This window comes from Lithobates pipiens, unplaced genomic scaffold, assembly GCF_037356315.1.
Source record: "Lithobates pipiens isolate NorthernLeopardFrog02 unplaced genomic scaffold, aLitPip1_a1.2 Scaffold_16, whole genome shotgun sequence".
Taxonomy (NCBI): Eukaryota; Metazoa; Chordata; class Amphibia; order Anura; family Ranidae; genus Lithobates; species Lithobates pipiens.
In genome coordinates, this window is record NW_027507748.1 from 406,467,595 (window position 1) to 406,479,798 (window position 12,204).

Genomic DNA, 12,204 nt, shown 5'->3' on the forward strand with positions numbered 1-12,204 from the left:
AGGCGAATTGAAGGATTTGCTTTTGACCTGACCATCAGTACCAGTTCTTGTATGGAGCGGATCTTTGCTGGAGGCAAGAGCACCCTTTTCTGGGCTGTACCTATGATCAGGTCCAAGTAATCCAGCCCTCTTACTGGTTTTAAAAAGGAAGACTTCTCTAGGTTGAGGATCCAACCAAGAATTTCCAGGTAACAGGTTGTAATGCGTACACTTTGCCTTAAGCGAGTCACTCACTGGTCTATTAATAGATCGTCTAGGTACGCCAACACTGTTTTGCTCTGTGCCCTCAACCTGGCTTGAGGTGGGACCAGCATTTTTCTGAATACTCATGGTGCTGTGGCTGGCCCGAAGGGTAAGACCGCAAACTGAAAGTGCCGTTGTTCCACTTCTAAAGCGCAGAAACATTTGGTGAGCGGGATATATAGGGACATGCAGATATGCGCCCCTGATGCTGATGGATGCCAGAAGATCTCCGCCTTGCAGAATGGAGACCACTGGCATGATCCACTCCATTAGAAATGAACAAAATTTTTAGGAACCGATTTAGATTTTTTTTTTAGATCCAAAATAGGCCTGACATCTGCATTGGGTTTTGGTACTGTAAACAGGTTTGAATAGAAACCTAAACCTTGTTCTTTGGGGCTCTGTATGATAACCCCTTGAATCAATAAATCGGTCTAATGCTTGGAAGAGGGATTGTCTTTTCCCTGAATCCTTGATCTCAGAAAGTGAGATGGTGGAAACTCCTGAAACTCTAGTTCGTATCCTAGAGTCACTGTGGAGAGAGCCCATCTGTCCCCAAGTTTCCCTCTGCCAGACTTCCGCAAAATGCAGAAGTCTTCTCCTCCTCCTCCACACTAAAAAACGCAGCATCTACTGTTGGAACTTACAATTTTTTGTTTATTTTTCCTCCATAGGATAAAGGACCGAGAATCTCTATGGAGGGAGAAAATGCTTATCTGGATGAATCCATTCAGTATAAATAAGCTTCTCTAGTAATGTGGGGACTGGAAACGCATGGACTAGTTGTGAAGGCTTCAAAGAACCCAAAGAAGAACCAAGACTTTCAGCTGACTGTTAGGGGCAGCATATAGGTGGAGCGAACCATGTCTGTAGAGATTCGTACCTCAAACAGTTGAAGTTTCACAAAAAAAAAAAAAAAAAAAAAAAAAAAAGTGTACTAAGAACTAGGGCTGAAACAACTAATCGATTAAATTGACAACTAAACGATTATGAAAATAGTAATCGAACTAGCAGTAACATAATGGGAAAAAAAATAAATAAAAAACTAAAAAGGAGCCCTTTATAATGGAAAAAAAAGAGCAAATAATCGCTACTGTAAATATTACTTTCACTGTTCTACAGTAAATTTTTTTTACCCCTTACAGTAGTGATTATCTGCTTTTTCTACTATAAAAAGGGCCAATTTTTGTTTTTTTAAACCCCATTATGTTACTAAACGTCTTAGACCTGGTTCACATCTGTGTGTTTATTGGTGCTTTTTGCAGAAATGCACTACAGTTCATTTACATGGTTTCCTATGGGACACGTTCACATCTGAAAGGGTCAGGGACTTTTAATGCAAAATGGTGCTTTATTGGTTCAATATACTTCAATGGAGAAGCTGCAGAAAAACATGTAATGCGTTTTTGCAGCAATTTGTGTTTTTTAATCTGAAAACAAAAAATAAAAATGGAAATGCAAATTGCAGTAAAATCACGTGCGCAGAAATCAAAACGAACAGCAAAAACAAAAAAAAAAAAAAAAAAAAAAAAAAGGCACTGCAGAGACAGATCAAAAGCAAACAGCATAGGTGTGCACCGAGCCTTATGCTGGTCACACAGATCAGTTTTTGGATGAGAATATTCAGACAAAAAATAAAAAATCTTTGTACATTCGCTGAATGAAAGAATTTTGTTTGAAATTTTCACTTGGTTTTAAAATTAATGTAATATCTGAATGAAAACCACACACACACACACACACACACACACACAGAAAAGTCCTTTGACTAGGAAGTTAATATTTCCAAATTTTCCCATCACTGGTTGAAAATGATCAATTTGACCCACTTTTCTTTACGTTATTAACCGAAACAATCGGCCAACTAATCGATTATGAAAATAATCGTTAGTTGCAGCCCTAAGAACTGTTGTATTTGAATAATATTGGGAAAAACAGTGGTAGCATAGAATGATCCAATGCTACATAAAATGTTTTCCTGTACTACAAATGCCTGTGTAAACCCCTTACATGCGCCATCAGTTTCCCAGAGTATCAAATTTAAGCTTCTTCAGGCGTGAGCATGATTGTCTATGTGCCACACCCTTTCCTGTGCTTTAGCAAGAGTCACCAGGGGGCTGTGTAGTGACAGTTGTGTAAAATTTGCTAAATGACATGGAATGTTATTTAGCAAATTTTACACAACCGTCACACTACACAGCCAGAAAGAAAGATCGCCGCTACTTCCCGAGTCAGTTTTCACACTTACTGGATTCCCCTTTGTTCTAACTTAACCACTTCAGGACCGCCGTATTGCCAATGTACGTCAGCACAATGGCACAGGCAGGCACAATCACGTACATCTACGTGATTGCCTTCCAGCGGGTGGGGGGTCCGATCGGACCCCCTCCCGCTGGTTACGGCGGTCCGATTCGGTCCAGGAGCGCTCCGTGATGAGGGGGATGGCCGTTGGTTTTCGGCCACCCCCTCTGGATCGCTCCTGGCCAATGAGAAGCTTCCTCCCCTGTGTATTGTTTACACAGGAAGGAGGAAGTGATGTCATTCTCCTCGGGGCGGTCTTTTTGACCGGACTACGAGGAGAAGAGTAAAAGTAAGTGTGCACCAACACTACACTGACATGTAGGTACACACAGGCACACAAACCCCCCCCCCCGATCCCCCCCCCCGCCCCCCCCAGTCACAGTGTCACTGATTGCATTGATCATTTCTTTACTGATCAATGCATTCAGTGTCAGTTGTGACAGTAAAAACTGTCAGGACAGTTAGTGTTAGGTCCAGGGTAGCCCCCTATCACCCCCCAATAAAGATTTAACCCCCTGATTGCCCCTAGAGTTAACCCTTTCACCCCCTTTTGCCAGTGTCACTAAGCGATCATTTTTCTGATCGCTGCATGTGTCGCTAGGTAGCTAGTTATTTTTTTAGGTTCACCGCCAGGTTTTTATATCGCTAGGTACCCCGATATACTACCCAATAATGGGTTTAACCCCCTGATTGCCGCTAGTTAACCCTTTCACCCCCTTTTGCCAGTGTCACTAAGCGATCGTTTTTCTGATCGCTGCATTAGTGTCGCTACAGTCGCTAGGTAGCTAGTTATTTTTTTAGGTTCACCGCCAGGTTTTTATAGCGCTAGGTACCCCGATATACTACCCAATAATGGTTTTAACCCCCTGATTTCCGCTAGTTAACCCTTTCACCCCCTTTTGCCAGTGTCACTAAGCGATAATTTTTCTGAACGCTGCATCAGTGTCGCTAGGTAGCTAGTTATTTTTTTAGGTTCACCGCCAGGTTTTTATAGCGCTAGGTACCCCGATATACTACCCAATAATGGTTTTAACCCCCTGATTGCTGCTAGTTAACCCTTTCACCAGCGATCACAGTATAAGTGTCACTGGTGACGCTGGTTAGCCAGTTAGTTATTTAGGTTCCCCGTCAGGTTTTTATATAGCGCCAGGGACCCCCATATACTACCTAATAAAAATTTGAACCCCCTGATTGCTCCTAGTTAACCCTTTCACCACTGATCACCGTATAAGTGTTACGGGTGACTCTGGTTAGTTTGTTTTTTATAGCATCAGGGCACCCACCATTTATTACCCAATAAAGGTTTAACCCCCTGATCACCCGGCGGGTGATATCAATTAGGTTTTAGGGTCAGGGTCTGCGTCGCCCCAGGCAGCGCTAGGTTAGTGCCAGTACCGCTAACACCCACACGCAAAGCATACACCTCCCGTAGTGGTATAGAATCTGAACAGATCAATATCTGATCTGATCAGATCTATACTAGCGTCCCCAGCAGTTTAGGGTTCCAAAAAAACGCATTGTTAGCGGGATCAGCCCAAATACCTGCTGGCACCTGCGTTTTGCCCCTCTGCCCAGCCCACCCAAGTGCAGTATCGATCGATCACTGTCACTTACAAAACACTAAACACATAACTGCAGCGATCGCAGAGTCAGGCCTGATCCCTGCCATCGCTAACAGGTTTTTTGGTAGCATTTTATATTCAAATCCGGAAGGCAGTGCTTGGTTTTCGGGGTCCCGTACGTGGCTAGGCTCCCAAAAAGTCCCCCACATGTGGTATCCCCGTACTCGGGAGAAGCAGCAGAATTTATTTTGGGGTGTAATTTGACTTCTGCCCATAGCATGTGTGAGCAATATATCATTTAGTGACAACTTTGTGCAAAAAAAAAAAAAAAGTTTGTAATATTCCCGCAACTTTTGGCAAAATATAAAATATTCCATGGACTCAACATGCCTCTCAGTAAATAGCTTGGGGTGTCTACTTTCCAAAATGGGGTCATTTGGGGGGGGTTTTGTGCTATTTTGGCATTTTATGGACTTCGAAACTGTGATAGGTAGTGAGGAGTTAAATCAAAAATTTGCACCCTTAGAAATCTTGAAGGTGGTGATTGGTTTTCGGGGTGCCGTGCGCGACTAGACTCCCAAAAAGTCCCACACATGTGGTATCCCCATACTCGGGAGAAGTAGCGGAATATATTTTGGGGTGCAATTCCACATATAACCATGGCATGTGTGAGCAATATATCATTTAGTGACAACTTTTTGTAAAAAAAAATTTTTTTTTTTTTTTTTTGTCATTATTCAATCCCTTAGGACAAAAAAAATAAATATTCAATGGGCTCAACATACCCATCAGCAATTTCCTTGGGGTGTCTACTTTCCAAAATGGGGTCATTTGGGGGGGGATTTGTACTGCCCTGCCATTTTAGCACCTCAAGAAATGAGATCGGCAGTCATAAATTAAAAGCTGTGTAAATTCCAGAAAATGTACTCTAGTTTGTAGACGCTATAACTTTTGCGCAAACCAAAAAATATACGCTTATTGACATTTTTTTTTACTAAAGACATGTGGCTGAATAAATTTTGCCCTCAATGTATGACTAAAATTTAGTTTATTCGATTTTTCTTATAACAAAAAGAAGAAAATATCTTTTTTTTTCAAAATTTTCGCTCTTTTTCCATTTATATCGCAAAAAATAAAAATCGCAGAGGCAATCAAATACCATCAAAAGAAAGCTCTATTTGTGGGAAGAAAAGGACGCAAATTTCGTTTGGGTGCAATATTGCATGACCGCGCAATTACCAGTTAAAGCAGCGCAGTGCGAAATTGCAAAAAGACCTCTGGTCCTTAAGGTATTTATTGGTCCGGAGCTGAAGTGGTTAAGATAATGTTACCGATTTATTGGTCAGGGAGGCAATATAGGACCTGCATTGCTTGACCAAGGAGCAAGTGCTAATCAGGCTGGGTAGCAAAATCAAATTAAATAATAAACAAAACATAATACAGCTAAAATAAGCTCTGGCCTGTTAGCCTGCTTAGAATTTACTGGAAACCAATTATTTTATACTATAAAATGTAAGGCCTCATACAGATCAAAGTTCAATTTTGTTTAGAAAGGCTAGTCTAGGAGAACTCAAAGCATTTACCAAGGAATTAGGAATTGCTTCAGTTTGCCTTCTTAGAATATTTACAAACTATTTGTTTTGGCAAGAAGAGAAGAAAAAAAAAAAAAAAAAAAAAAAAAAGAAGTGTTGGAAACCTACCATCATCTTTCAGGTCCCACACCCTGAGCGTTTTGTCTCTGGAAGCAGAAACAAGTATAAGGCTGCCATCTGGGGCAAATGTCAAATCTCTTACAATTTCAGCATGATCCATCAGATTAAGGAGGAGCTTCCCTGAGGGAGAAAAGTAAACAAAAAAAAAAAAAAAATTAATAATTCAAAACGATAGCAACAATCAGCATGTGATTACTTATGCTAGGACATTTTCCTTCCATATTTGAAATCAATACCATGCCATGACCGTCTGCTGTAGGCCAAGATATACAATGGAGGGCAGAAGACCCTCTGCTGGGATTAAAAACCATCTACAAATAAGAACATTCACCCAATTAGCCATCTACTACCAAACTGGGGAACATTTGTAGGCCTGAGAGCAATTTATTTTGCTGGTGCCAACAAGGCAGCATACGCATGGTAGGGCTGCACGATTCTGGCAAAGATGAGAATCAATTTTCTTTTTGCTTAGAAGATAGCTCACGATTCTCTCAGCGTAATATACACACATATACATTATATATATTACATACATACATACACACTTTGATTTATTGAAGTGTATTTTTTTCCCCCAAAAAAATTGCATTTGAAAGACAGCTGGGCAAATACAGTGCGACATAAAATATTGCAGCAATTGACATTTTATTCCCTAGGGTCTAAGTAATTGTCTAGCAAAAAATATTGATTTTAACTTAAAGTGGATGTAAACCCGACATTTTTATTTTATTTTTGTCTGGCACTAGCCTGAGTGCCGGTTCACACTACCGCGACTTGTCAGGCGACTTAGCCGCCTGACAAGTCGCGCTCCGTTCTGTACTACGGAACCGTTCTAATAGGAGCGACTCAAGTCGCTCCGACTTAGAAAAAGGTTCCTGTACTACTTTTGGGGCGACTTCAGGCGACTTGCATTGACTTCTATACAGAAGTCGTTTTGCAAGTCGCCACTGAAGTCGTTTGCAGGTCGCGTCTGTGAGTCGCGCTGCAAGTCGTGCCGCCCCTGTGTGAACCGAGCCTAAGAGACATGCATTTTTTTTTTTATTCCCACCACTGCTACTCTTTTCTTCAGCAGCTCTGCAAGGATTGGCTGTGCCACACCTCAGCACGATTTGGCATGCTGAAGTCACATGGTTACTTTACTGTCTTTTCAATGGATGTTAGAGATCATAGCAGAAGTTCAGTGTAAGCTATACACAGGAAAAAAAATAAAAAATAAAAAAACACCCGACTACATGTTGCAGCTCCCAAGATGCCAGCAGAAATATTAAACACAGACAACTGATCCAGGGGAGGTTTATCTACCGAGAGCTGGGCATAAGAAGGTACAGCGATCTCATTTTTTTTTTTTTGTGCAGTGTGTTTCTCTGGTCACCCACAGTTGCAGCATTCATTTCGATCAACAGTAATAAAAAAAAAAAAAAATATCATACATACATATCCCTGTGCTACCTGGAGGATTGCTGGTTTACCCCAGATTTTGGAGAGACAGGGGCAGCTGATTGCACAGCTGTGTGCTGGGCTATTTAGTTGTGACTTGGCTATGGCTCAGGATTCCACCTGACAGGAAGTCTGTGCATGGGAGTCAGATGGACTCCCATTCCTCTGAGAGGAGTCAGAGCATGCATGTCTGCAGGAGGCAGATGTACGCGGTGACAGAGCAACAAAATGCTGATCAGGAGTGAGCTAGGAGAAAGCTTAACTCTAGGAAACTTTTGGGTCCGAGGAGCAGACCTAAGGCCCGAATCAGCCGTATGGGAAGAATGCAAGCCAGGAGGCTAAAGTATTGGTGGAACCTCCTGCGTGGGTACCGATGTCTAAACTTTTCTTGTTCTTTTAAAGAAAAAGTGGGCTACCAGGCCCTTAGAGATATACACACACTTAGTGTGTACCACCAAAAAGGAAGCTCAATTTGTGGGGGAAAAGAGAAAAAAATAAAGTCAAATTTGTTTGGGTACAATGTCACACGCTCATGCAATTTTCAGCTAAAGCGACAGTGCTAAATCCCCCAAAAAAAAAAAAATAAAATAAAAAAAAAAAAGCTCTGGTCAGGAAAGGGGTAAATCCTTCCAGACGGCTGAAGTGGTTGACCCCAACCAGAAGGTTCTCAATAGCAAAGATTACAGGAGTTAAACACAAACCAAGTACCCTAGAAAACTAACATTTTTAAATAACTATATAATGGAGTTGATTGGTCCCCCAATACAGATTGTAGCAGACAGCAAATCAATATGAAGAAAGATGCTGGCCAACCTCAATAAAAAGGAAACAAAAGTTCTTAGCCACTTCGGTAGTCAAACATTCAAATAATCCAAAGCTCAAAGTGCATCGCATACTATTTACTTTCAGATACCTCCAGGTTATCAGGCTGATTGAATTGCAAACAGTAGGCACAAAAAAAGTTTATCATGAAATCCTTGAATACAATGAAACTAAAAAACAATACATTTATCAGTTACTTTGTGGTTCACCTTAAAAATTAAGTCAAAGAGAATCACCTTGAAACTTAAGAAGTTCTTTCCATCTTTCAGATGGTCTTTTGCAGGATTTTCCCCTCATAAAAACTGCAGAATGTCATGAGTGAGCCTACAGTACGTTCCCTATCACTTGGTCTCCATTCTAGATTTACTTCATGGGGGGAAAGGAGGAAGAAGGCTGCCATTACCTACCCCCTGCCTATAATTAAAGCTGCCCATCTATCTTACTGGTCCACTGGCTTCAAAACCTTTAAGGGGGGGGGGGGGGGGGGGAACACACACACACACTTTATACTAGTCTTAATTTTATTAAAGATTCATACTTGCCTAGGTGGCTGCAGCATCAGACCGATGCTGCATCTGCCCCCCGCCGTCTCTACACCCTCTTCACTGAACATCAAATGGCTCAGGTCTCACAGATCCGAGAGGAGAGCTGCTGACAGTCAGCAGGTCTCCTCTCTGCTTCTCCATGCTCATTGGAGCGCTGAGTTGTGGAGGGACAGGAAGCGGCCATCTCTATGGCTCGCTGAGACTGCCGTCAAGACTTGAGGCCACGTCCCCACTTCCGGCAGATGGCAGGGACGTCAGCATACAGTGGACTTCAGACCATTCTCCGCTGAATACGGGTTACAGGAGTACAAAACATACGGATAACATGAGTGCAATTCGAAGATCACAGCCTATGTCTGTGCCGATTGATGCCCACCACCGGGTATGCCAGCCAGTAATGTCCATCAATACCATCCATTAGTGCCACCCATACAAAAAAAAAAAAAAAAAATTTAAATACGTTTTTTTGCAGAAAATAAAAGTCCCAGGAGGTGATCATGATCAAATACCACCAAAAGAAAGTGCTTTATGGGAACAAAATTATAAAAATGTAGCTTGGGTGTAGTGTAGCATGACCAAGCAATTGTCAAAGTACGACAGTACTGAAAGCGGAACATTGGTCTGGGCAGGAAGGTGTATAAGTGCCCTGTATTGAAGTTGTTAAATATGAATTTGTTGTTGGCTATTATTGGCACCTTTAGCGCAAGAAAAGCTCAAGAAAAATGTATCCCTTTAAAAATACTATGTACGTCTGCACACTGGTCCATTTAGCTTCCATTGTGATGTTAAAAATCCAGATTGGTGCAACAAACGCACGCATTTCCCAGTTTAAATGCATTGAAATGCAGCAAGAAAGCATTAAAGTGTTATATTTTTGGAGTCACAATGACAAAAAAATAAAAAAAAATAAATAAAAATAAAAACACAACCCCACATTATAAGCAAAACGCAGGTCTATATATTACATGCAAAATGCTGTTGGGGGGGGGGGTTGGGAGACACACACTTGTGTTTCCCCATTACTTCTTGTCCCATAGCTATAAGTGAAAGGAAAATGGCTCCAAAAGTTAGGAAATCCCTGGTTATCACCAGAAGGGACCTCTTAACTGGAAGTCTCTCTCTCCCCCTCTCTCCAAAATTCCTGTTCTGTTGGGTAAAAAAAAAAAAAAAAAAAAAAAAAAAAATGCAAATTTGGAGCTTTACTTCTACTGTCACTCTTGGCGATAACAGTAAAACAGGGCAAACAAAGAGGGTGAATTTCCAACAAGTACACTGAAAAGAAAAATATATAAAACCACCACACACTTGGTGTTCTAATCCCTCTCCACTACCCAAAACTTAAAGGGATTGTAAAGTGACTTTTTTTAAACAACAAAACATGTTATACTTACCTCCACTGTGCAGTTAGTTTTCCACAGAGTGGCCCCGAACCTGGTCTTCTGGGGTCCCTCGGCGGGTGTCTTGGCTTCCTCCTGCAGGTGCTTCTCACATTCATGCAAGCTCCCTCGCATGGTGAGAAGCATCTGCGGGCGCGCTCCCGTGATACAGCCGGCGGCTATAGCCGCTTGCTGTATCACACGACCCCGCCCCCCGTGTCAGTGGATGTGATTGACAGCAGCATGAGCCAATGGCTGCGCCGCTTTCCATCCATCCACTCCAGCCAATCAGCGGCCAGGCTGAACGGTGGAAAGGACGACGGGGGACGAGCGCAGGCACCGTCAGATGTTTTTTCACCTTAATGCATAGAATGCATTAAGGTGAAAAAGCATTTACCTTTACAACCCCTTTAACCACTTCCCGACCAGCGCACGACGATGTACGTCGACAGAATGGCACGGGCAGGCATATTGGCGTACAGGTACGTCCAATATTCGATGCCGCCCTGCCATCGGGAGCACGCCGCCGGCGGCGCGCTCCCGCGCTGGTCGGGACCCCCGTGAGTCCGGTCGCGGGACCCGATCGCCACGGTCTCACGGAGCGGCCGAATGGAGGAAATGCTGTGTAAACATTTTTCCATTCTGCCTAGCAACTAGTGACGCTGATCTCTGCTCCATGTGATTGGAGCAGAGATCAGTGTACACTAAATGAAAGCCCCAACCCCCCCACAGTTAGTAACACACCCCTAGGAACACTTAACCCCTACACTGCCACCCACTGGTTAACCCTTTCACTGCCAGTGTCATTTACACAGGAATTACTGCATTTATATAGCAGTGATTACTGTATAAATGACAATGGTCCCAAAAATGTGTCAAAAATGTCCGATGGGTCCCCGACAATGTCGCAGTCACAATAAAAATCGCAGATGGCCGCCATTACTAGTAAAAATAAAAAAAATTAATAAAAATGCTATAAAACTATCCCTATTTTGTAAATGCTATAACTTTTGCGCAAACCAATCAATAATCGCTTATTGCGATTTTTTTTACCAAAAATATGTAGAAGAATACGCATCGGCCTAAATTGAGGGAAAAAAAAAAAATGTTTTTTTTAGATATTTTTGGGGGATATTTATTATAACAAAAAGTAAAAAATAATGCGTTTTTTTCAAAATTGTCGCTCTATTTTTGTTTATAGCGCAAAAAATAAAAACCGCAGGGGTGATCAAATACCACCAAAAGAAAGCTCTATTTGTGGGAAAAAAAGGACGTCAATTTTGTTTGGGAGCCACGTCGCACGACCGTGCAATTGTCAGTTAAAGCGACGCAGTGCCGAATCGCAAAAAGTGGTCTGGTCTTTGACCAGCAAATTGGTCCGGTCTGAAAGTGGTTAAGAAAACTTGTTTTGCCTTTTTACTTTTAACACTGTACATCGATCTTTCCAGGAAGAGAGATTTCACCTTACTACCTTCAAGACAACATGTTCACCAAAAAGGAAGAAGCTCTCCAACAAGAAATTAGAACACAGACAGCAATTTAAAGCCAAGAAGTTCTACAAACTTTTTTTAAGCTTGGGCTGCAATTGAACATTAGTTATAGCTGAAGATCCATACGTGACTGAACAGTATGACATAATGGTCACAAGAACATGACAACATGCTTGTGGCGAGTGAGTCACAGGGGGCTTGAACACAGGCATACTGTGTCACATGATCCAGATTTCCTGTTCAATAATTATGAAGTAGCAACAATCAGGATTTACTGCCAGCTAAGATATGTGTCATACCAATTAAGTGATTTATAGAATTTATATGTTCTACAAGAGAAGGGAGTGGACAGCTCAAATATGTTGTAGTTCATAGTGTATCCCTCCTAGTCCTAAAGAGGAGGGCCGGTTTAAAAAAAAAATAAAAAAAAAATAAATAAATAAAATGTCAGCAGCTGCAAAGACTGTAGCTGCTGACTTTTAATAAGCACACTTACCTGTCCAGGGCACCCGCTATGTCGGCCGCCCGAAGCTGACCCGTCCCTCGGTCTCGGGGCCGCCATTTTGGCTAAGGGAAACAGGCAGTGGAGCCTTGCGGCTTCACTGCCAGTTTCCTACTGCGCATGCGTGAGTCACGCATCACGACCCATTTACCCAGAAGACGCCGCACAGAGGAGAGAAGACAGAAGATCTCAGCGGAGGAGGAAGAGGCAGATT

General features: G+C 42.2%; 1 protein-coding gene across 1 annotated transcript in view; it reads right to left on the bottom strand.

The window, feature by feature from the left end:
• WSB1 (WD repeat and SOCS box containing 1) overlaps nucleotides 1-12,204 on the bottom strand; it is a 32,145-nt gene that overhangs the window by 9,779 nt on the left and 10,162 nt on the right. Inside the window, exon 4 of the mRNA XM_077482406.1 lies at nucleotides 5,807-5,938. Within this exon, the coding sequence (XP_077338532.1) occupies nucleotides 5,807-5,938 (132 nt within the window). The remainder of the gene's footprint in view (nucleotides 1-5,806; nucleotides 5,939-12,204) is intronic.